Here is a 24,260-nt window from a genome sequence, read left to right on the forward strand (position 1 = left end):
ATGTCTGAAGAGCTGTCCCTCAACATAAACATCAAGGAGCCAAGATGGGACCAAGGAACATTTATGGGGCGCGCCAAGCACTTCTTCATGGTCACAGATCCCAGGAACGTTCTGCTGTCCTCTGAGACTTTGGAGGATGCCAGAGTGACCATGGAAAACTACAGGTAGAGGGTCAGGAGATGAGAGTAAAGAGTAGGAGAACTAATGCATGACTGGAAATGAGAATTAATGTGGCCACGTAATGATGTGGCCAGGCATATCTGGGATGTGGAAAATGCACATTTGGTTAAATATTTGTTCCTATATGAAAATAGATGTGTTTGAGAAACAACTGCTGCTTTTAAGTATGTGAAAAATACTACATCACTCCACTGTTTTGACTTCTTCAGAGCCGGGATCGCAAAGCCGGGTCTGACGGAGGATGAACTCTGGAGAGCCAAGTACGTCTACGACTCCGCTTTCCACCCCGACACAGGAGAGAAGATGTTTGTGATTGGCCGGATGTCTGCTCAGGTGCCGGTGAACATGTCCATCACAGGCAGCATGCTCACCTTCTACAGGTACAGCAATGTATTCTAAACACCAGCATCAAAATTTGATGCAGAAAGTAGAAAAACAGAAATGTGCTGACTATGATCGTTTTCATGTGATTTAAATGTAATACAGCATACACCACTGCATAAAAATAGAGATTTTAATCCCTGCACAGAGTGACATTTGTATTCTCTAAGAGGATTTTCAGTCACTGCTGAATGCTGCTAAATCATTGGGCAGCTGAGATGACCGTGAAGTCATGTGATAATGTTGAGCTGAACCAGCAAATTGATTAACAACAAAAAGTAATCAATCTAATAGATTTCAAGAAGTGGTTAATCTCAAATTAATAAATGATTCAGTCTCATTTTAAATAAAGCAAAAGGTGGAAGTCTTCTGAAATAAAATAGTCACTGGAAAGAAATGGTGATGTAAAATAAAGCTTCACAACATTAAATGGAATTTACACAACAGGCTTTGGAAAAGAGACATTTTTAAATATGAATTCCTGGAATTAGTTGAACATGAACTGCAATTAACAAAGTTATTCCAGAAATAAGCAGAATGAAATAGTGTCCCATAATATTTAAAATGGATAATTAAATTAATTTTATATTTTATGGATGTATTATTGTATGTCTTGTTAATTTATTTAACAATTATATTTTACATTATTAGAATTGTTGGTAATACTTTGGGAATTTTGTCTGGTGATCAGATGGGATATCAGTGTCATTTTTGCATGCTACCACTGAAGGGAGCCAAAGTATAACATTTAAAATTCCTCCACGTGGTGACTTTAAATATAAAAAATTGGCACAACAAATGAAGGTAAGGCTGGAGTAACATTGATGACAGATGATTTCATAGCAGCGAGAAAAAACATCTCTCGATAAATGTGTGGCTTTGTTGTTCACAATGCTCCACTAACAGATGGTTATTGATCTTTATCTACCAACTTTATTAAAAACCTAACTTCTGGGTTTTAAAGAGTAAAATAAGTAATGATTGAGGGTACATGCGGTGTGCTAATATCACGACTGTCCCATACTCTTTCTATCGTGTGAACTGGAGACTGTGGAGTATTTTTGCTTGTATGCTCTTCCACAACAAACTTTTTCGCTGCAGTGCCAAACATTGTAATTTGTGCTGTACACTGTGAGATCTCACTTCCTCAAACACAGAACTCCCCTCTTGTTTACAGAACCACTCCGGCTGTGGTGTTCTGGCAGTGGGTTAACCAGTCCTTCAACGCTGTCGTCAACTACACCAACCGCAGTGGAGACGCGCCCATGACCGTGAAGTAGGGAGGACTTCTCACTTCCACTCTAGATCTCTGCTGCCCTCCCTCTAAACTAGTGTCTGTAAGGAAGCTGTGGAAGCTGCTGTCCTCTCCCCTTCCCTCACAGCGGTATTACGTTCTACAGTTAAAAGCATGTTCAGCCCCGCATAACCATGCACTCATGCTGATACCGGCTTTATGCTCCCAGTTGATGTCATGCCAACCAGCATTTGCATACTTCTCTCGTTGTACAACAACAATATCTGTAAAATGCTCTAGAAATGCATCAAATGTATGAAGAATAAGGGGGTTGCCTTCAGAACATGCAAATTCATATTCATGTGTTAAATATGCATGTCATTGAGGATATATGTTCCAGTGCGGATGTTCTGCTTTTTTTAATAATTGGCACACTTACTGAGGCAACTCTACTCTGAAATGTTCTACTTTATTCTCCCTGAGTAACCCGTAGCGCAAGTCATCTATTTATGATGTGTGCAAATGTTGAAAAATAAGTCGGTAATTAACGTGTGACATGCATCCACTCTGTCTCTTCGCAGTCAACTTGGTGCAGCCTACGTCAGTGCTACTACTGGAGCTGTAGTTACGGCGCTGGCTTTCAAGTCTCTAGCTTCGGTAAAGATTCTGGTTCAAGTGAATAAACGGATACAGACCAACTATCTGAATATCTATTTGTACATTTGTGTAGAGATTTGCTGTCTGAATGTGTTCTTGATTCTGCATCTTTGCAGCGTCTTCCGCCGATCGCCAGCCGGTTCGTCCCCTTTGCTGCCGTTGCTGCTGCTAACTGTATCAACATTCCCTTCATGAGACAGAGGTGAGGTCTTGTAAAAGCCAAATCCCTTTTTTTCTTTTTGGAACTCTGACGGCTGCTGCTCTACATGACTTTGTTTTTTGTTTCCTCCAGGGAGTTGAAGTACGGCATCCCTGTGATGGATGAGAATGGAAACAGGTTAGGAGAGTCTCCCAATGCCGCCAAGCAGGCCATTATGCAGGTGGTGGTGTCGAGGATCGGCATGGCTGTGCCAGCAATGGGTAATGTTGACGTGATGTCTACTGTTTTGTTCTCATGGATCTAAAACCGTACCGTCTTTGTGACATGAGAGATACAACTCTCATCCCGTTAGATGCATACTTAGCATAGAATTTTCTTCCCCTGATTTTTCTTTTCTTTTTTCTTTTCCAGCCATTCCCCCTGTTATAATGAATGCTCTGGAGAAGAAAGCTTTCATGAAGGTAAGCCGACTGCATGCGTGACTGACATACTGTTGTTTTATTTCAGTCAGTGGATTTACTGTCTGTATTTTGGGAGGCTGAAAAGAGTCCTGTTGCATTCCTCATGTTACACCTGCATTAAATTGTTACGTGCGCGCAGACAAGCATGTTGTCAAATGTTGAACTTGACTTTGTCTCTCTTGCAGCGGTTCCCAATTCTAAACGCTCCAGTGCAGGTGGGGCTCGTCGGTTTGTGGTAAGTCAATTACACATAATGGACTCTATTATCTGTACTTTCAAAGGAAAGAGAGACACTGTAATACCTCCCTTTCTATCTCTTGTGTTCAGCCTGGTGTTTGCAACTCCTTTGTGCTGCGCCCTCTTCCCGCAGAAAAGGTACAAACAGCCACACATACGCACTCCTTGGAGGAAGAGGCGGTCAAAGTTGTACATGCAGTGTTCTCCAACATGTCGGCAGCGTTTTAATCGTGTTCAACAATCTCTTTTTAGCTCTATGAGTGTGAGCGGGCTGGAGGAAAGTCTGCAGGACCGGATACGAGAGATCAGTCCCAACACCACCACCGTCTACTTCAACAAGGGCCTGTAGGACCAGCCAACACATCTACACACACACACACACACGTCAAAGACACACTCACCACATGCTATATACACGTATGTTGTCCTGTGGGCCAAGCGGGAGGGCAACACTTTATTTATGTTTTTCGTTGTTGTGTGCTACTGCATTTGTTTTGTTTTTATTTAACGGCATGGAGCTGCTCCAAGTGTACCAGTAGAGGGTTAGTGTGTATATTGTTGAGTATTAACTGAAGGAAAAACAAAACACTTTGAGAAGGAAGATCACCGAGTGTTCTCTCTGTACCCAGATGGCACTCCTTAGAAAAGAAAAGCTGACTCCTGGTTTTATTTTTCTATTATTATCGCGTCGTGTGTTTTCTGTCTTCCTTTGGTCAGAACTGCCTCCAGGAAGGCAGCTCGTGAAGTTCCTGGTTTGTGTTTCACTCTACAATATTTCATGTTGCATTCAGGTTAACTTACATTTTAAGGCCTCTGGTTAATCTTTCATAACTCCAGATTCAAATGAAGGCGTTCCAATTCCTGGCTAGTCAGCATTGCCGTATTAGCTATTACACACTGACTAAAGTATGTTGAAATTATAATTTAATTTCCTCCTTGTAATGAAAGTCCCAGTGTGTGGATTAGTTTTGAATAGTCCAACCGTTTGATGTACTCCTTGTTTACCCGTGCAGCTTCTTGCTCTCTTCAACTCTCCTGAAGTGTACTTATGCCCCTTCATATTCATAGACCAGGTCATTAGGTGCTAGGTACACTGGCAAAGAAAACGCATAGAAGTTATACTGCAAAAGCTCACAAAGCACAGCCGTAGAGCGCATCAACATGCTTCTTATCAACATAAATATGTACTGTTGCCATGGCAGTGTCGGCCTGTTTTTCAAGGCCTTTTATCATATGAGGTCACTTTATGAACTAGTGCAGTCGCTATCTTTAGTGGCATATGAATGGAATATTTGATTGATGTTGTTGGTGCTTGTTTTGAGGTCATCAGGTGGAGGAATATACTTAGTTGTGTCTAATTTCAGTTCTTTAAAGTCGGATAGCAGGGTTCTTGTGTGCAACAAACAAGCTGCAAAACTACCGTTGGCATGAGAGCCATTGATGTCCCCTTGTACCAAATGAAAGTAGCTCATGTTGCGTGACAAAGTCAAATTCATAAATGCTTATTTCTATGTAGAGCATTGGATATCTGTGCACAGTCCTTGTTGTGGTTTTGTGAAAGCGGTCAGTTTGAGCTTCTCTGATGAAATTCGTTCACATTGTCGCCAAAACACGACTGTCTGGTGTGGTTCGATAGTGGTGATTGTGTAAGTGAGGAAATATTAGCTGTATTTATCGCTGTGTTGTCTCTCTGGATTATGCAAGAATGAATATATTATGGAGCACATATGCACATATGATGTTTGTGCAAAGTAATGTTTCGAGAATGTTGGTCAAAGAGAACATTACCGAACAGTAAGATTGTTCAAACTTAAATTCACCTCCATCAAGCATCTCTAGTTTGTTTCACAAATGTAAAGTTGAATATATATTTAAAGTAAACTGATTGTGGCTGTTAAGGGACTGTAGCTACTGCACAATTATCAACCTCCGTACAGAAATGCACAATAGTCGTGTTTATATGTGATGCTGAAATTGAAGAGTTTGTTTCCAAAGTGCTCTCCAGATAATTTTATAAACACTTGCGACCCTCAAATACCGTCTGGATACGACTTCTCACTTCTGTATGAGGATGTGCATGTCTTTGTATTATTTTTAAATGGTGGATCTTATTTTGGAATCAAACTTTTTTTAACGTTTACTTTCCCATTGTCGCTAATATTTTCATTTAAACACTCAACACCCGGACATTCGCTACTGTTTAAGTCCCTCGCCTCCTTCTGTGACACCAACGCATGATCCCATGCACTGCAGGACAGTGTTTCACAGTTAGCATCACTAATGTATTCCAATATTTGAAATATACCACGGCTGCACCATTAGGACATAGTTATCGTGTTGTGTTTGGGGTGTTTTCCTGCTGAGGATGAAACTACACTATATAACCTTTGCTGTGCTGCTGTAGGGGCTAGATGGATTTGTGTTGCTAGTTAAAGGGAGCTTTTAAATGTGTATATTGAAGATTGTATTTGTTTATGGTGCTGGATGATGTTGACTGAACCTACTGCTAATTAATAATCTATTCAATGTCTGGCAGTAGTCATTGCTCATAACCAAGTCGCTTTAGCTTAAGCTTCTGCTTTTTTTTTCCTTTTGTGTTTTTCTGCTCTTTGAATTATGGCGCACAAGTGTCAAGAACAAAACTAGAGTGTTTTTTTGTCAGCATTTAAATCCATTTGTAGACGTGTGTCTCAGCTTGTGACCATAACATGTTGCACCAATAGATCTCGCCAAAGATAAGACTGGTGTGAATTGGACAGAATTGAAGAGAAGAGTGTCGCTTTTAATGTTTTTGTTTCAGCTTTAACACATGGACCTTTTTCCAGGCTTTCCTCACTTGTTTTCTTTTTTTTTTAAACAGAAATGGTCCTCATCTTTATCAGTGTCACTCAACAGCACACCATTTTTTGCCGCCCTGATTGGTAAAACCCAGTAATTTCAGAACTGTATGGTGCATAACATGAAGAAAAGGTCAAATCTTTGCATATTGAAGGCACAAATGAAAAGACAATCTGTTATTTTTAACACTCCATGAATGTTTTTGTTTGTACATACACACGAAGATCTGTCAGTGTTGGTGCACAGTGTTTTCTCCCTATATTTTGTATTGTGATTAAATATATTTCCTTGATGTGGAATGTATTTTAATCAGAGCAATAGAATAAAATATGTAACTTTAAAGTCCAAACCTGTCTGCTATATTTAACAATATTAAACATTGTATATTATAAATGTTTTAAGTGTATAATATCATCCTCCTACTTCTGAGGACCAGAAAATGAACTGAAGATCTGAAACAGCTTGTTCGTTCAACAACAAGGACGTGTGAGGCAATCCGATTGAACTGAGTAATCTGAAGTGATACAATATGTTTTGGCCGTACTAATACAAACCCGACTGTGTATTTTACATCTAGGTCTACTAATGTCTTGGTTGAGATGTCGGATTATAAAATAATTCATGGGATTAGTGATTTAATCCGGAAACCAGTGAATTTGTACGGACATGTTTGGACCCATCCTGAGCCTTCAACCTGAAAATGAGAACTTTAGTATACTCTGGATATTCTGTTCCTGTCGCTATGATACATTCATGGGTCAGATTTATTTACCAGGAAAAGAAATCTAGCTGGCATTTTTGCTCATTTTAGTTATTTTACTGTAAATTAAGTTCAGCTGGAAAGCTCACAGGCATCGATTAATACGACTTTGGATTATTGATGAAACAAAAGGAAAAGGGGGTAAATGTAATTAAATGGATCAGTCATGGTCAATGGTTAAAAATCTCTAGTCCATTCAAATATTTTTTACCATCAGTAAGAACTTCTGATATAAATACATGCAATACATAATACCAGACGAGTTGTAAGTTCCATGTTTGTAATGCAGGGTGTGGCTGCTGAGAACTTACATACCAGAGTACTCATTTTGAACGTCATGGTCATACATGCCATTACTAAACATTAATCTACTTCTGCCAGCCAATCAGAATAATTTTCACTGGTTAGTTGGAAAAAACAGGTGCTAGAAATTCAAAAACATCCATAAGAGTTGGTAGAAACATATACATGCATATTAAGTCTTAAAAACAAATCAAACACAGGAGCACAGTGAAGATATGGTGATGAGGTCTTCATTTATTACGTATGTACAGGAACACAGAATCTCTCTTACGCACAAACACACACATGCGTCATTCAGGCAGCACCGACACTCCTCAACATGACGACAGTGGCTTAACCTGTATGTGTTTGAGCATCAAACCTGCTCCTCTCAATGCTGAGTTTGGATTCAAGTTGTCATTATCACACACACTGGTCCGCCATGTTGGAGGCCCATCCAGGTGCCTGACCAGAAGAAGCAAACAAAGGCAACACATTTATTACAAATGTACCACTAAAAGACAGCGAATAGAATAATTAATCAATTGTGTAAACCAGCCTTTAGATTGATTTACGTGGTTCTCTAAAATAATTACCTTAAATTAAAAGTCCCTTACTACCTGTTTTTAATACCCGTCTCAAAAACACTAGCTGCTAGGTGTCTGCAGAGGTATAATCAGTGACACATCCTGAAATAATATTGGCTCTGTCCTCAACCAACAGTAAATTAATGTGCAAAAGACACAGAGGTATGTTGTGATATTAGACAGTGCAGACATCAATGTCATAATGTTTCAGTGATGGACAGACTTTGACTGCATCTCAGCATTTCAAGTTAAGACTAAAGTTATGTTTTGCTCTAAATACACTGTACCTTTTTCTAATGACATTTGTTTTGGGGGGAAACATTTAAAAAAAAATTATTTTGCTGCTACAATCTTCTTAACAGCCTCTAAAACATCAGCACTCTGCACTTTATTGCCAAACTCCTTCTCGCGGTGTTCCAGCAGAATCCCCTGCAAAGACAACATACAGTTAAAATACAGATTTATAAAACTATGTGCCAAATGTTCTCAAGAAGTCACGCTGACCTGGTCTCCGGCTCCGAACACAAACACTCCGCCCAGGACGAAGCCCTCGCCATTCATGTTGCCCTGGTAACCTGACCTCCAGGCCCGCAGGAAGTTCTGCCACACGCCGAGGCGAATGAACCCCACACCCCCCATCTTCCTCTGCAGCGGGCCGTAGAAGATTTTCTACAATCACATAGTTAAGTGTCAGTCAAGTGAAATAAAATAAGCCTTGTGGGATTTATTAAACTATTACTTTAACAGCCAAAATTACTTTATCACCTCTTTTGTCAACTCTCAAGTTGCCCATTGACAACGCAGAAGGACGACTTAAAACCCAGTCGTAAAGCTATGAGACTCCTTTTCATTTTCCAGCTAATGATTAACAACCTATTCCCATACAAGGATCATTAAAAAATATGATGATTGCTCATTCAACCAACACCCTAATAGCCATTTACACTCCACTGATTGATGAGGAGATCCACACCTAAACTATTAATTTCACAAGAGCTGAAACAATTTGTCAGAAAAATAATTAATAGTAAATCAATTGTTTAATAGCTTGTGTCACAGAATGGGAATAATTTCTGACGTCGAAGACCAACAAAAGTGCAACAAAAAAGGTGAGGACAGGTTGTCATTGTCAGTATGGGCTGCAGGGCTCCCAGTCCTTAAAAAAAGAAGTAAGACTGTTTTAAGTGTAGTTTAGACGGACTGAGAGCAGGAAGAGTAACAGTGGCTCTAGAACCACCGCTAACCTTTTCATCTATGTAGATGTCCCCAGCGAAGTGCGGTCTGAAGTCCTGGATCTCTGTGCCGACATCCTCCTTCACAACGGCAAGCAGAGGGACCCCAAGCGCTTCCAGCTGGGGCTTCAGAGAGGACAGCTCAGAGGCCTCCTACAGAGAGAGAGAGAAAGAGAGAGAGAGAGAGAAAGATACCATCAGGGTAACACATTTGCATACATTGTACACATTTCAACTCTGAGGCATGTGTAACACCCTCTCCTCTGTCATTCAGAAACATTTTGTATCACCTCTCTGCACAAAAATCATCCAGGCCGCCGTACGGCCATGACCACAGCCCCGTTCTTTTCCCACAGGCTCTTTGCTTTGATGACGTTCTCATCTGCAGACAAAACAAGAGGAAATGGTTTCAAGGCCGACATGTCTCTGATAAAAAAAGAAAGCACAAGAATGTCATTGTGTGGAAGATAACGGATGCTGCCTTCAAACTGAGAAAAAGCTAGATGTTCACGGGTCACATGACACATCTAAATGTATTAGAATATCACAGTAACTCTACCTTTAGCTTCGGACAAAGACCGTTACAGTGATATAATCTGTAATACCAGCAGATTTGAGAAAGCAGCTTTGCCTTAAATCCCACACAGAACCTCATTGAGTGCATGTACAATGCATACAAACATGCAACAGTCAAGACAACCGGGAATGGCTGATTCTGTGCTCATGTATCGTTAATTCTCCTCATATGGGTTTCACAACAGCTGGTGTTGAGACTAACAGGCTTATTGGTGGGTGACATAATTACACAGCCAATCAGAAAGCTGCCCTACCATCTCTGGTGGAGCGCAGGTCAGCCTCTTCCAGGTTCTCCAGGGACGCCTGAGCAGCTTTAGGAAGACACAGATCTGTGTTGGCCAGGAAGATCCCGGCAAGCGCCGCGCCGACAGCACCCAGACCCAACGACCACATCCCCATCCCGAACAGCCCGCCCTCCAGCCCGGACACGGAGGACAACACTGCAGCACAAACAGGGAAATGTGTCATATATTTCACACATGCTCAGAATGAACCATAAACATTCTTCGTTTTAACAATACGGTTTTTGTAGGTTGCTTTAACATCGCCTGTAGACTCTGTGATAGTTGATCTTTCTTTCTCTTTCTCAGTTCTTACACAAGGAGACCTCAGACCTCCAAGGCTGAGAGACCAACAAGACCCAGCTTGCAGATGTTGTCTTGCGTTTGAAGAGTGTTCTGTTTACCAACGTAGCCTCTTATCACTTCACTCTCATCTAAAGCTCATCCGTGACATTAAATAGCTCACATACTTACGAAGTAAATGGGCTTCTGCTCAACATGACGAGATAACCAGTATTTGCTATATTTACTACAGCTGGTTGTTTCTTAATGAGTCACTCTGGGACCGCTAACTTTGTGTTTATTGGCCTTTCCTTTGTATTGAATTGAATATTTTCTTGATTGTTTTTGAAGGTATTCAGTTTTCAGCAAATACTCACAAGTGAGAGGCAGAAGAGTTAATGTTTTTCGTCAATCAAAATTGATTAATTTACTTATAGTTTCAGCTACGGTATTATCTACTGTTTTTTTTAATTAGTGAAGCAATTCAACTATGAACAATGGAGGAAACTGTGAAATTTACAAAAGCTCAGTAATAGCTCTCATCAAACTATTTCACAAAAAAACACTGTGCACACGTCACAGCTGTTAAAACTGTCTACAAATAGCTTAAAGTTTGGGTTATGATCAGGAAGTCAAATATGGCAGTCAAATATGTCCTTGCCTGAAGCAGGCTTGTTTGGGTCAGGACTGGCTTTGGTTTTACTTTGGTGAAACAGAGCAGTCTGGGTTCTTAGAAACGGGGGGCTGGCTGCGGTGGAGGTCTGGCTGCTCGTGGTCGCGCTCCCCAGAGAGAGGGCCGAGCAGCGCAGGGACAGTCTCCACCTCAAAGCTGTCGAACACCTGGACAGAGACGACATCGGGACCGGGGGAAAAGACTGACCCCTCTGACTACAAACACCCTCAAGATTTCACTGAAAGAAAGAAACACAAGTCTTTTCTTTAAAAGTTAAACCACTTGCGCCATGCTGCATTTGATTTGACAGATTTAAGAGAGAAAATGACCTTGGGGTCTTTCTTCATGATTAGACTGCCTCGATAAAACCGTATACCTACAATTTAACCAGTTACCCAAGTTGTACCTGTGCTGAAAATAGGAATTTATTACCCACTCTGAAGAGTGTGCAATATAAAAATGAAAGAACTATAAAAGCGTGAAGTAGAAAAGGTGTGATTCTTATCTTAATAATCTTACTAGGGTATGACAGTTCTCCCTTTGCAAACAAACTTCCTATATGCACCCAAAGCTCTGCGTGTGGTTAAAGCAACAACGCACACAAATAATTCAATTAATATTAAATAATATCATACAGTTATACACTGAGAATAAAAAGTGGACACTCTTGCAAATATTAGAGAAGATTAAACAGATTGAAAAGTAAGAATGTCGTATACTAACTTGTCTCCATGTCCAAAATAAAAATAAAAGCTTATTCTCCTGTGATTAAGCTCATCCAGTTTCGAACAGTAAATCACCGAAATACATTTGTGTTCTGACGCTTAAGAAAAGGGAGGACAAAGGGCTGAAAGAAATGATAACAGCAGCAGCCAATAGAGACGGACGGCCACGCCTGCAACTTAAAGAAGAGTTGAGACTCCCTGAATGCGTCTGAAGAGTGAGCGGTGAGAGTAGCTGTCAGCACTGGTACTACCAGTTACGAACATGACGTAGGGTTAGACAATACCTTGGACACAATTTTAAAAATCTAATGTTGCATAACCCATTTAATGAGATGCCTGGAAGATGCTGGGATGAAGGATCGCGTTCTAGTGTTTGAAAGGAACTGTACTGCTGTACTTTTTTGAGGTGCTTTTTGAGTATTTCCTTTAGATTGTTCTTCTCCACTACCAGGTTACTCTGAAGATGATTCAAGCATAACATGATCGGCTTTTAACATATAATTACATAATGACCTCAACCTCAAACTTATACCCATGCGCATGCTGCTTACATCCATTAGTAATAATAATCCAATTAAATAATAATGCACCGCACAATGAGTAATTTTACCTCTGATACATGATACATTATTTAACAGCTATAGTTAATAGTTACCTTGAAGATTCCGATTTTTTATTCATGATTACTTGTGCCATAGATTTAACTACCCAACAACAGTATATACAATAGTTAAACAACATTAAAATGCTACATACATGTGAACACATCTTTTAAATAATAATCAAATAATATCATAGATATTATTATACACCAATATGAAGAGGGACATTTTTACCAGCTGTTAAAGTATTTTTAATACTTGTTTTGCCTGCACCGATATGGAATTTACAATCCATCACTCCTAATCCAGTAGTTGCTTTTTATGTCCATCAAAAACTGAACAAAGCTGCCTTAATAATTATTGACCAACAAACCTAAATTGATTTGTACCCGTCATTAATGTGCATGAATGTTATTTGTATTATTGTTCTGTATTCCTGCTTGTTCTGGCTTTCATTTTTGATATGATAAACTTATTAAAGATAAGTAGTAGCATTGAATGATGATGATTTTAACGCGTAAAATATGTGAATATGTCTCCACCCCTAACCCTGCATGTAAAGATGAGGACTCTCATACAGCTGAACCAACCGTCCTTTTAACGGTCAGATAATGACCTTCCCGTGTAATCAATGAAAGAACCCGGTCCACAGACGACACTCATAGTTGGAGCCGAATAAAACGAGAATATGTTGACGTTATTTAAGAAGTTATTTCGTGAGGGGGACATTATCAAGACAGACTTTCAGTGTCCTACAAAGTTAGTGTGGTCACTGTTTTCACGGTGACGACAGTGACGTGGCAAACGGCCGATAAACCAGCTATTAGCTCGGCTAATCGATGGAGTCGGCCTGTAGTCTCATTGAGTCCAGGCCTGGAGCTGTCATGGGGCTGCTAAAGCGAGTGCACCTGTTCAGAAGCTGTCGCTTGCTATACAGTGAACGGAATAGTTGTGTAATAGAGGCACACTCACCGAAACCAATGAAGGGATAAGCAGCGCCTCTCTGAGCGGACGTTTTGTAAACAGATTTCTGCGCATGCGCACTAAACGATCCAAGGGAGCAAGCAAACTAATCGAGTAAAGATAGCTGGCAAAGAAGATTTGGCAAGAATGTTTCGGGAGCAAAACAAGGTAAAACTAGATACACGGACAGCAAAAATATACAGATAATCGTTCTGTGAGCATCATTAGTGGTTTATTACATGGCAAACACAACATGCGTTTCATCACTTCAACAGTTCAATCTCCCTCATGTCATGCCAAGACTGTCTTGTTAAGTGTTGGATTTGTGTGTTAGCATCAGAGCTGTTCTCTCAGCAGAGTTTAGAAACACATCTTCATTAAAACACACAAAAGACCATCACGCAACCAGGACCAGAACAGCAGACAGTGTGTCAGTTTAAACAGCTAAAGTGACACATTGTAACCACAAAGTTGTGACACTGCATAACATATCAGCAAAAGGGAAATGAGACCAGACATTATTAAATTGACAAATGCAGCGTTTTTATAGGCTATGTAGAGAAAACTTCTGGATAAGCTTACAGAATACCGACATACAAATGGAGGCATGCTGCAACCATTATTATGTAATGCCTCACTAACAGGCCATTCATTCACATATTGAGGGCTATCTGGCCATGTGGTCTTGCATTGTGCGGGCTGTTCTGAGTACTGCCAGCATATTCACTTTATCCCCAAACTCCTTCTCGCGGTGCTCCAGTAGAATACCCTTGGGGGGGAAACACAATTTTACAACAACGATGTCCACTTTTCATAAAATATGTATTCTTTAATTTACTGCCTACCTGATCTTTAGGCCCAATGACGAAGACTCCGCCCAGGACAAGTCCTTCACCTCTTAGGTTTCCCCTGAAGCCCCTCCTGTAGGCCCGCCAAAGGTTCCTCCACACGCCAATACGCAGAAACATGGAGAGAAACATCCACCTCTCTTTAGGGCCGTAGAAATTTCTCTATGAGAAGAACATGAAGGCAGTTTATTGTCTTAGAGGGTGTAATACTACATGGTTCACTTCATATCTTAAAGCCATGTGTAAAGGCGGACCTTCTGATCCACATAGACCTTCCCAGAGAAGTACTTCTTGAAGCAGTCCAGCTCCTTGCCAAGGTTTTCTTTTACCACGGCACACAGAGGGACTTCAAGGTCCTGTAGCTGGGACTTCAGAGAGGACAGCTCAGCAGCCTCCTAGAGAGGAACGGACACAGAGAATCATATAGCATGGATTAAAGTTATCCAGTTCAGTGACTCCAGAGTTCTTATTACTGATACACTGCAGGCATGTGATTTAGTACCTCTCTGCACAATAATCATCCAGGTCGTCGTACAACCATGACCACAGCTCCGGTCTTGTCCCACAGAGTCTTGGCCCTGTATCGCTCGTGGACTGAAAGAGATACAGTCACATTATTATTACTGACTCTTCTTCACTAGGAAAAACTGAAGAAATCCATTAACTGCCCTGTACCTATTGAATGATGCAGTCCCTGTTTGGGCTTTTTGTTTTCTGAAAAGTGGACCTGGATGATGTAAAAATTGTGTTTCCCCCCCCAAGGGTATTCTACTGGAGCACCGCAAGAAGGAATTTGGGCCAACTACAAGTTTGTGGATTGATTTGTGTGCTGTCATACTCTAATCTTTAAAGTTGGATTTTGACCTGCTCGTGTTCACATTGGTCTACATTTTGTATTTAAAGACAACAGGGGTTTGTGTCAATCAATCCTAATTATGAAAAGTTCAGAGAGATAAAATAGTTAATCGACAATTATTTTAAAAAAAATCCCACACAGAGTTTCCTTGTTGAGCTGCGATGGAAGAATAGCAACACAGAGAGAGGATTTCATAATACAAATATGTAACTGTTTGCAGTGCAAAAGTGCAGCATATCTGCAAGATGATATTCAGCTCTTTTCCGTTTTCAGACTCACCCCCTCCAGTGGTCTTCAGTTCTGTTTCCTCCAGCACTTGTAGGTTGGCCCATGCTGGTTCGGACTGGAACCAGTCTGTGACGGAGCTGATGAGCTCTGCAACAAACAGGCTCACCGCCTTTAGGACCGTGGTCACACTCACCATGACCCTAAACTCGCTCCGCAGGCCACCTGCAGCGATAACATGTACAAAGATTCACTTTCAAATATGTTTCTGGTTCAGGAATTTCTTACAGGATTGAAATGTTTTACCTCATCAGTCAGATAACTTTAGCCTAGCTATTTATATCTTTACACAGCTAAATAGGTGCCTTTTTTAATTGATGTACTAGATAGATATAGATATATGTATACTTTATTCATCCCCAAGGGGAAATTTGTTTGTCACAGTAGCAAGCAAGTTACATAGAACAAATATCAGGAATGAAAAATACTCAATATCTACAACAAAACTCAATATATGCAACAAAACAGCAGAGTGTAGAAGATGATCAACATATTTCTCTTTGTTCAGAAAGCAGGAATGCACTGTTCCGTGTGACCGCTTGACACAGCATTTGATTGGATTGACAACATGAATTACACACATTAACAAAAGAAAAATACCAATATCATGAAAAAGGTAACTTAACGTTTGTTAACGTACAATATATTTAAGCAACAGTGTAAAAAGGCAATACTCACCAGCCTGTGCCTCGCTGCTAATGTGGAGGAATCTGATGTTTGCAGCCAGCCCCTTAAGCCGTCTCAACTCCGATCAGTCTAATCACAGCGAAAGCCTTGCTTATGTGAACATAACGTGATAGGAATTCCTCAAAGATTGCTGTGAAACAAGGCTCATGTTGAGCTCAATCCTCAGTACCAGACTCAGCATGGTGCAGAGTGAAGATTATGCCAAAGAGCAATCTAACAGACATTTTTAATATGTATTTAATCCGTTATGTTTCCTTGATAATGTCCAAGCTGTTACCATCCATAAATATAATAACCAGCACCTGTAATTCAGTATTTGAGAACGATGTATTCATTATACACATCCCTTCAGTTAAATTAATGATCATCTCCTGAACTGCTGATATAAATACAGTGGAGATCATCTTTTTTTTTGTTTATATGTATATATATATATATATATATATATATATATATATATATATATATATATATATATATATATATATATATATATATATGTGTGTATGTGTATATATATATATCTATATCTCCATCTCTTTCAGGTCAGTCCCAAAGTAGCTGCAGAGGTCCTGAGATCACACTGCATGGCTCTGAGCAAGTTCGACCCCTGCAGGAGGTTAGTGGCATTACACACAGGACACACCGAGTCTGCTCAGTGGCTACATTCAGGGCTACAAGCTATTTTTCTGAAATAGTTTCTGAATAGTTTCTCAACTAATCATTTCAATATTTTGTTCATAGATTGTCAGAAAATTGTGAACAAATGGCAACTGATCTTTCCCAGAGCCCGGGGTGAAATAGGATGCCTCATCCAGCCATCCAACCCAAATATATTCAGTTTACTATCATACATGACAAAGTTCAACATCAAATCCTCACGCCGCCTGGGTCCTGCATTGTGTGTGTGTGTGCGAGTGCGAGTTTGAGTGTGAGTGTGTGTGAGGTGAACGTATATTACCTCTATGACCCTGTGTCGGAGTTTTATTGCTTTTTAATTAAACTTTTTAAATACAGTCAAGTGAAGTGAATACTTTTTCTCACTCCTGCATTATGTGGGTGATAAAGGTGCATTGATAGAGGGCTACTGGGTAATATTTCACTCATTGGTGGCAGCTTCTCAGAGGAATGTGCTGAGGGTCCAAAATGGGCTGGAATAGAAACGGGATAGGATGACACTCTACGAGCCCAGCTGCTGCACTCTCTCTCTCTCTGGCTGCTCTGCTTGGCCATATGCTGGTGTGTGTGTGTGTGTGTGTGTGTGTGTGTGTGTGTGTGTGTGTGTGTGTGTGTGTGTGTGTGTGTGTGTGTGTGTGTGTGTGTGTGTGTGTGAGAGAGAGATTGTGAGTGTGTGTGTGTGTGATAGTCTGTCTGGATGCATGTTTTTGTTGTAGCAACCCATTTCACATGATCTACTATCATACATTATAGATAGCCACTGGATTTTTGTAAACCCAAATGACTTGTCAAAGTTAAGATAATGCTTGTAATTCACCTGATAATCAGTCATTTATGATAGGAATATGCTATATGACTGGTCAATGTACAGTGAAACATTGCACACAGGACAACACATTGAACATCTGTAAGGTTCAAGTGAGGCCTAGGGTTGGTCTGATTAGACTGTTATGCTGCGGTATTGTTCTCACACACTTGCAATCATACACCTAAGTGGGGCGTGTGCGGGACCAACAGCCAATCACAGCGGATGATTTGCACACCACCCCCTGTGTGCTGTTCTTGCATTGGTTGACGCATTAAATAAGGGAAGCCAATCAGAGCAAATTGGGCAGTAGTAAAGGAAGGACAGGGAGCGATAGTAATTACTGTCCGGGTTCATTTGAGAATAGTGATCTGCTTTTGGATCTGTTTGAAGGCAGAAACAGATATTGTTTTCTTTTGTTTTGAGGGGACTTGAGTGATAATATAAAACAATAATTAAATGGCAAAATTAAACCTGATAAGACAGTAAACAGGTTTTAGGCCAAAACATCAGATAAATGCAAACAGAAACCCCACAATGAATACAACAGAATGGCCTTTATCCCAAAGATAAACTCCATTCTGCTAAAGCTGTCAAAACAAAAACTGTGATTAAAACTTGCCATAAACATACAGTAAACTCATTATGATGACACGCAGAGTGGATTATCTGCATTGATATGCAATTCCTTATGTAACAAATTGTACACACTCCACAATCTCTCAATTGTGCAATAACAGTTCGTGCTGTGCCGGCCGTCCAGATGAAACTGGTTGGTAAACAGCTGAGATCAGAGTGCAGAGCTGCGGAGGCAAACTGCGTAACCTTGTACCTGGGGAAAGACAAACAGGTGTTAACATCCCTCGGACGCTGCCATGGTTCATTTATCTCATCCTGTTCTGGCAAGTTTAAGTTTGACCGACTCTCAAACCCCAAAACCCTGACTCCTGCTTTCAAATTGAAATGCAAAAGGGGATGGGGCCCGTTTCATGGAGCCAATCAGACTGAAGAAGGAGTTGCTGTCATGTGGGATTTGGGATTAGTTCAGTCACACTGTGGGTTTTTTCTTGTTAATGTGTAATATCAGACACTGGAGTTAAAGAATTTCAATGATTAATGCATACTACATTTGTTTTTTGAACTGCACATCCTTAAAAGTGTCAGCGTGAACTGTGTGTTTAAATCAAGGGGACGTTCAAGACCTCTGACGTACTGGACGGCCATCGACTGAGCTCCAATTGTCAAACAACAACAACACAAAGGTCATCGAGCCTTTATCATTTTGTACTTCATCTTCTAAGGGGCCCAATTTCTCTTACGGTCCAGGTGGATATAAGCTTTAAACTTTATTCACAGTATGTCCTCAGTAGGTTTCATAAATACACCTCTTCACATTGACTGATTACAGCAATAACTTTTAACCTTTAATAACTCTTTACCTAGAAGATTTTTCCTTCCTGGTGCACAAGGGTCACTCAGCGCACTGTAAATGTTGTTTAATTGAGACAGTTTATTAATATATTATTTATTATAATTCATTTAATCAAGACGATACTTCAGAATCACTTGTGACACACAGAGAAAGCAGTGGTGGAAATTAACTAAATGACTGTACTTAAATGCAATTTTGAGGTACTTGTACTTGACTATTTCCGTGTTCTGCTCTTCAACCAAACAACATTTCAGAGGGAAATCTTCTTTTTACTACATTTATTTCATAACTTGAGTTAAAAGTCACTTAGCAGATTCAGATTAATAGTTCAGAATGTAATGCACTTAATTGTTCACTGGGGTGGGGGGATCACAAGCTACCTGGTAGTATATGAAGTCATTCAAATTAGTCCTACCTTTACCAGCTGCAACATTAAAGCAATGTGCATACAAATCCATCAATAATTATAATCCATTAATATAATATACATTATTGTGAAATGGGCCGTTCAGAGTATTTCTATACTGTGGTATTGCTAATCAGAGTACTTCTTCCACCACCGAGAGAAAGTATATGTGGTCCCTCATTCTAGTATTTTTACATCCTTGATTATTTTATGGGATGGTTTAACTGTGCAATCATCACTTGAAATGTAAGGCGACGTGAAACCAACATCAACAAAACCTAATTTATTTCAGGAGTTTGATTCAGGTCTTCCATTAAAAGGCAGCTAAAGAGGAGAAACTATGTGAGATTTGACGTAGATTTGCTCTATAGAGTTGCAGAATGATTCAACAATTCAAATAACTGTAGTTCTAGGAAATCTGGCCTGACCTTGGGTATCATGATTGCGCTGTTTTTCCGGAAAGACTGACCTCCATGTGCATGAAAACTATTACACTCTCTGTTTTACAAATTTGGTCTTGTGTAGAAAAAGGAAAAGTCAATAAGTTACACTTTGAGGGGCACAATATTATCTATATTATTTTCCTAATTCTCCAGAACATATTCACCCTCTTCATGCTGACACGTTATCAAAGCTCTGATAGCAGTTATCTTTCACAGTAACCAGAACAATCTTGTTAGAGTTGTCCTGGTCAGTCATTAACAAATATTTAGAGGCAATTCACAGAAACTCAGAGAGGAGTCAGTTTCACAGAGATTCACGTAACAAGCGTGTCTTGAGTGTTTTCATCTGCACACACAGACTGTAGTCAGGCCAAAATAAACAGAGGTGGATCATCCATAGGTCACACTCTGTCCCATTCAACTGGCTCGTCGTTTTCTTGTATAATCTAGTTCATGTTTGTCACATTTAACTGTCCCTGACCTCTGTCTCCTTGTAGACTGTATCTGTATCCCAGTTCCATACTACGTGCCAAATCTAAGCAGGTTTTAAACGGGTAAAGTGTTAGCGCACTGGGGTAGTTACAAAATATAGTATAACACATTATGCATACTAACAAATCCTCAGTTTTTTTGTAGGTGTTTTGGCCGCAAATACAGAGGAACACACATGGAAATATTTTCCCCTTAAATTAACTAGCTCTGTGTTTTTCTATGACAGTAAAATATTCAATGAACTAAAAGAAAAAAACAGTTAATACCCAGTTGTGGTTGTTCATCCTTCTTTCAAACAATTTACAAATTAAGCTTCTCATCTGATTTGATTATTTCAACATCTAATTATTTAAAATGTGCATCCATTACTTTTAGCTAACTATTTCCACGTATAGTGGCTTGCAAAAGTATTCATGCCCCTTGAACATTTCCACATTTTGCACATTACCAGCCACAAACATAAATATATTTTATTGGAATTTTATGTGAAAGACCAACACAAAGTGTCACACAATTGTGAAGTACAAATAAAATTATACATGTTTTTAAAAAAAATTCACAAACTGAAAAGTGCAGTTTGCAAAATTATTCAGCCCCCTTTTCTCTGAGTGCAACCAATTGCCTTCAGAAGTTGCCTGATGACTGCTGAATGATTGAATGTTGACCGAATGACTAAATAGAGTCCACCTGTACCATCTCAGTACAAATACAGCTGTTCTGTGACCTCTGTGGCCTCAGAGGTTTGTTAAGAGAATATTGGGAGCAAACAGGACCATAAAGTCCAAGGAACACACCAGACAGGTCAGAGATAAAGTTGTGTAGAAGTTTAAAGCAGGGTTAGGCTATAAAAAGATTTCCCAAGCTTTGAACATGTCACGGAGCACTGTTCAATCCATTATCCGGAAATGGAAAGAGTATGGCACAACTGCAAACCTACCAAGACACGGCCGTCCACCTAAACTTACAGGCCGAACAAGGAGAGCACAGACAAGAGATGCAGCCAAGAGGCCCATGGTGACTCTGGACAAACTGCAGAGATCCACAGCTCAGATGGGGGAATCTGTCCACAGGACAACTATTGGGCGTGCACTGCACAAATCTGCCTTTATGGAAGAGTGGCAAGAAGAAAGCCATTATTAAAAGAAAACCATAAGAAGTCCCGTTTGCAGTTTGCCAGAAACCATGTGGGGGACACAGCAAACATGTGGAAGAAGGTGCTCTGGTCAGACCAAAATTGAACTTTTTGGCCTAAAGGCAAAACGTTTTGTGTGGCGGAAACCTAACACTGCACATCACCCTGAACACACCATCCCCACTGTCAAACATGGTGGTGGTGGTAGCATGATGCTCTGGGGGTGCTTCTCTTCAGCAGGGACAGGGACGTTAGTCAGAGTTGATGGGACGATGGATGGAGCCAAATACAGGGCAACCTTGGAAGAAAACCTGTTGGAGTCTGCAAAAGACTTGAGACTGGGGCAGAGGTTCACCTTCCAGCAGGACAACAACCCTAAACATAAAGCCAGTACTACAATGGAATGGTTTAAAACAAAACATATTCATGTGTTAGAATGGCCCAATCAAAGTCCAGACCTAAATCCCATCGAGAATCTGTGCAAGATCTGAAAACCGTCGTTCACAAACGCTCTCCATCTAATCTGACTGACCTTGAGCTGTTTTGCAAAGAAGAATGGGCAAAAATCTCAGTCTCTAGATGTGCAAAGCTGGTAGAGACATACCCCAAAAGACTTGCAGCTGTAATTGCAGCAAAAGGCGGTTCCACAGAGTATTGACTCAGGGGGGCTGAATAATTTTGCACTTTTCAGTTTTTTATTTGTGAAATTTTTTTAAAAACATGTATAATTTTATTTGTACTTCACAATTGTGTAACACTTTGTGTTGGTCTTTCACATAAAATTCCAATAAAATATATTTATGTTTGTGACGTGTAATGTGACAAAATGTGGAAACGTTCAAGGGGTATGAATATTTTTACAAGCCACTGTATCTTACTAGCTTTCTCGCAATATGAAATAGTGTATCTGGGCTAGGGTATGTGGGGATTTCCTCTCATAAGAGTTCTGAGCTTGTCTTTGGGATTACATTTTTTTTTCCAGTAGGGAAAAAATAATGGACAGAGCCCGTCAGCACTTTGTATATCATACTCAGCATGCAGCTACTGGTTGTATTAGGTTTGATTTGAGTCTGCTGGCCTGGGCTAAGATTAGGTTAGTTGCTACTTACTTAGCGGCTTTTACTTTTTTTTAACACAGCTGTTTCTAATTCTCGCACATTCCTCAACACAAACACAAATATCTGCATAATGTTTGTGTGAAGATATAATGTCCTGTGTGCATTTTTAGACGTTTTGTAAAATTGTGAAGAAAAAAGGTCATGAAATGACTGCTTTCATTGCCTCTTTGTTAATGTAGAATGTGCTTTTTGCTTCTCTGGTCAAATCTGCTTTAAATGAGGCTGAAAGCAGGAAGAGTGGTATTTTATTCACTACAGAGATCTTGTTAACAATCTTGTCTCATTTCAAGCCAACTAGCTGGAATTTGAGCCAGATGAGAGAGAATTGGAGAGAAAGTGTTTGACCCTCTGCTCTGTTTACTTTATAATAAAAATATATGTGTTTATCTCTCACTGAAAAGGTACAGAGTCAGTGTCTGTGTGCGGTTTGTAGTCCCATTGTTTCTCCAGGTGTGTGTTTGTCTGTGCACATGCAGTGTGTTTGTGAGCATCAGGACTCTACAGTCCCTGATGTTCTACTGAAACACAGGCACCTTAAAGACCACAAGATATCTGAGAGGCACATCTTCATTATTTGATCTTCTCAGGAAATGGCTCGATATTTTTCTGCAGTTGTGTACAGAGACAAAAGCCTCAGGCGAGGACTTAGAGGGAAAAGAGCATTTAGACAACAGGTGACTGTCTGCTCCAAATGGAATTACATTCATTTACATGGTACTCTACTGAAGTACACATTTGAAATACTTTTCTAAGCTACTTCTACTCCATTTCAGAGGGAAATATTCCACTTACTTACTTCACCATATGTATTTGAGCCCTATAGTTGAGACTTAACATATCATTTCAAATACCAGACTTTTATTTGACAACCAGGGTATCTTTACATTGTGGTATTTCTACTTTTACTTAAGTAAAATGACTCAGTACTTCCTCTGCATCAAACAGTGTTATGTATATATTCTGCCAGAGTCCCTCAGTTTTTAATATTAAGTACATTTAGCTTCATGTCATTCTTTACATTTACCTAAATAAAATGTTTCATATTTTTAAGACTGCAACAGACCACTGTTTTCATCATCACATCAATCGAAGCTGGTCAGATTGGAGCAGATTTCAACTGTTTTGTTCTGATAAATATAAAAATATGAATATATGAATATAAATTAATTATATTTATCATATTATAAAATACTCATCAGGTTTTCATGTAAAATCTTAATCTGTAAATTAACTAGGAACTATAGTCATGTAAATGTAAAAAAGTAAATTTTTTCCTGAGACCTAGTCAAGTATTAGTATAAATAAGTATACAATGGAAGCACTCAAGTACAGTGCAAGTACCTAATTTGTACCTGTATGTACTTAATTCAAGTACAGTGCTTAAAATATTAAAATCATTAAATCATGAAGGAATAGTTGCAGATTCATCTTTTTTAATGGACTAATTGATGAATCGTCTAATTGTTGAAGCTCATATGTCATTTATTTTGCGTTCCTTACTAATTTATTAATTTCTAATTGACCAAACTCTCAACATAATGTAAACAGAAGTAATTGCATCATGTTTTGCAGTTGACAACAACTACCTTTCTCTCTCTCCCCCTGTTCATAGGCTGCCCCTGAACTGGCCGAGTCCCAGCAGACAGAGGTGTCCCACTGGGTTGAGGGGGGAGGGGAACCCCCGAACTAAGACGTTCGCTGCTCCCACTCACAGGCCTTCCACTTTAAAGCAGATATGTCAAAGCTGGTGAGGACTATACACACACACTGAAGCATCATCCTGTAAACAAGGGGTTAACAAGCTGTTTTCACAAGCTGTAAATGCCCTCCCACCATCCACTCCCCCCTGGAATGGACTGTCCCAATATGGATTGTGTGTGTGTGTGTGTGTGTGTGTGTGTGTGTGTGTGTGTGTGTGTGTGTGTGTGTGTGTGAGCGCGTGTGCGTGTGTGAGAGAGAGGGAGAGA

The 24,260-nt window shown here is 39.9% G+C and overlaps 3 protein-coding genes across 3 annotated transcripts; 1 reads left to right on the plus strand and 2 right to left on the minus strand.

The window, feature by feature from the left end:
* Positions 1-3,659, plus strand: sfxn3 (sideroflexin 3; the record flags this gene model as incomplete). The annotated part of the gene is made up of 10 exons (XM_079229287.1): positions 1-164; positions 390-560; positions 1,739-1,837; positions 2,377-2,452; positions 2,569-2,654; positions 2,745-2,872; positions 3,024-3,073; positions 3,259-3,308; positions 3,401-3,448; positions 3,563-3,659. The coding sequence occupies 10 exons, from the start codon at positions 1-3 to the stop codon at positions 3,657-3,659; spliced, it is 969 nt and encodes a 322-aa protein (XP_079085413.1).
* A 3,772-nt stretch (positions 3,660-7,431) lies between these two features.
* Positions 7,432-11,005, minus strand: selenou1a (selenoprotein U 1a; the record flags this gene model as incomplete). The annotated part of the gene is made up of 6 exons (XM_079230023.1): positions 7,432-8,206; positions 8,282-8,446; positions 9,022-9,162; positions 9,300-9,391; positions 9,840-10,025; positions 10,810-11,005. The coding sequence occupies 6 exons, from the start codon at positions 11,003-11,005 to the stop codon at positions 8,111-8,113; spliced, it is 876 nt and encodes a 291-aa protein (XP_079086149.1). The 3' UTR covers positions 7,432-8,110.
* A 2,773-nt stretch (positions 11,006-13,778) lies between these two features.
* On the minus strand, positions 13,779-15,239 carry LOC306747094 (peroxiredoxin-like 2A; the record flags this gene model as incomplete). The annotated part of the gene is made up of 5 exons (XM_079230099.1): positions 13,779-13,880; positions 13,957-14,121; positions 14,214-14,354; positions 14,462-14,553; positions 15,095-15,239. The coding sequence occupies 5 exons, from the start codon at positions 15,237-15,239 to the stop codon at positions 13,779-13,781; spliced, it is 645 nt and encodes a 214-aa protein (XP_079086225.1).
* Between the last annotated feature and the right edge of the window lie 9,021 nt (positions 15,240-24,260).

Source organism: Taurulus bubalis (assembly GCF_910589615.1).
Source record: "Taurulus bubalis genome assembly, chromosome: 14".
Lineage (NCBI taxonomy): Eukaryota > Metazoa > Chordata > Actinopteri > Perciformes > Cottidae > Taurulus > Taurulus bubalis.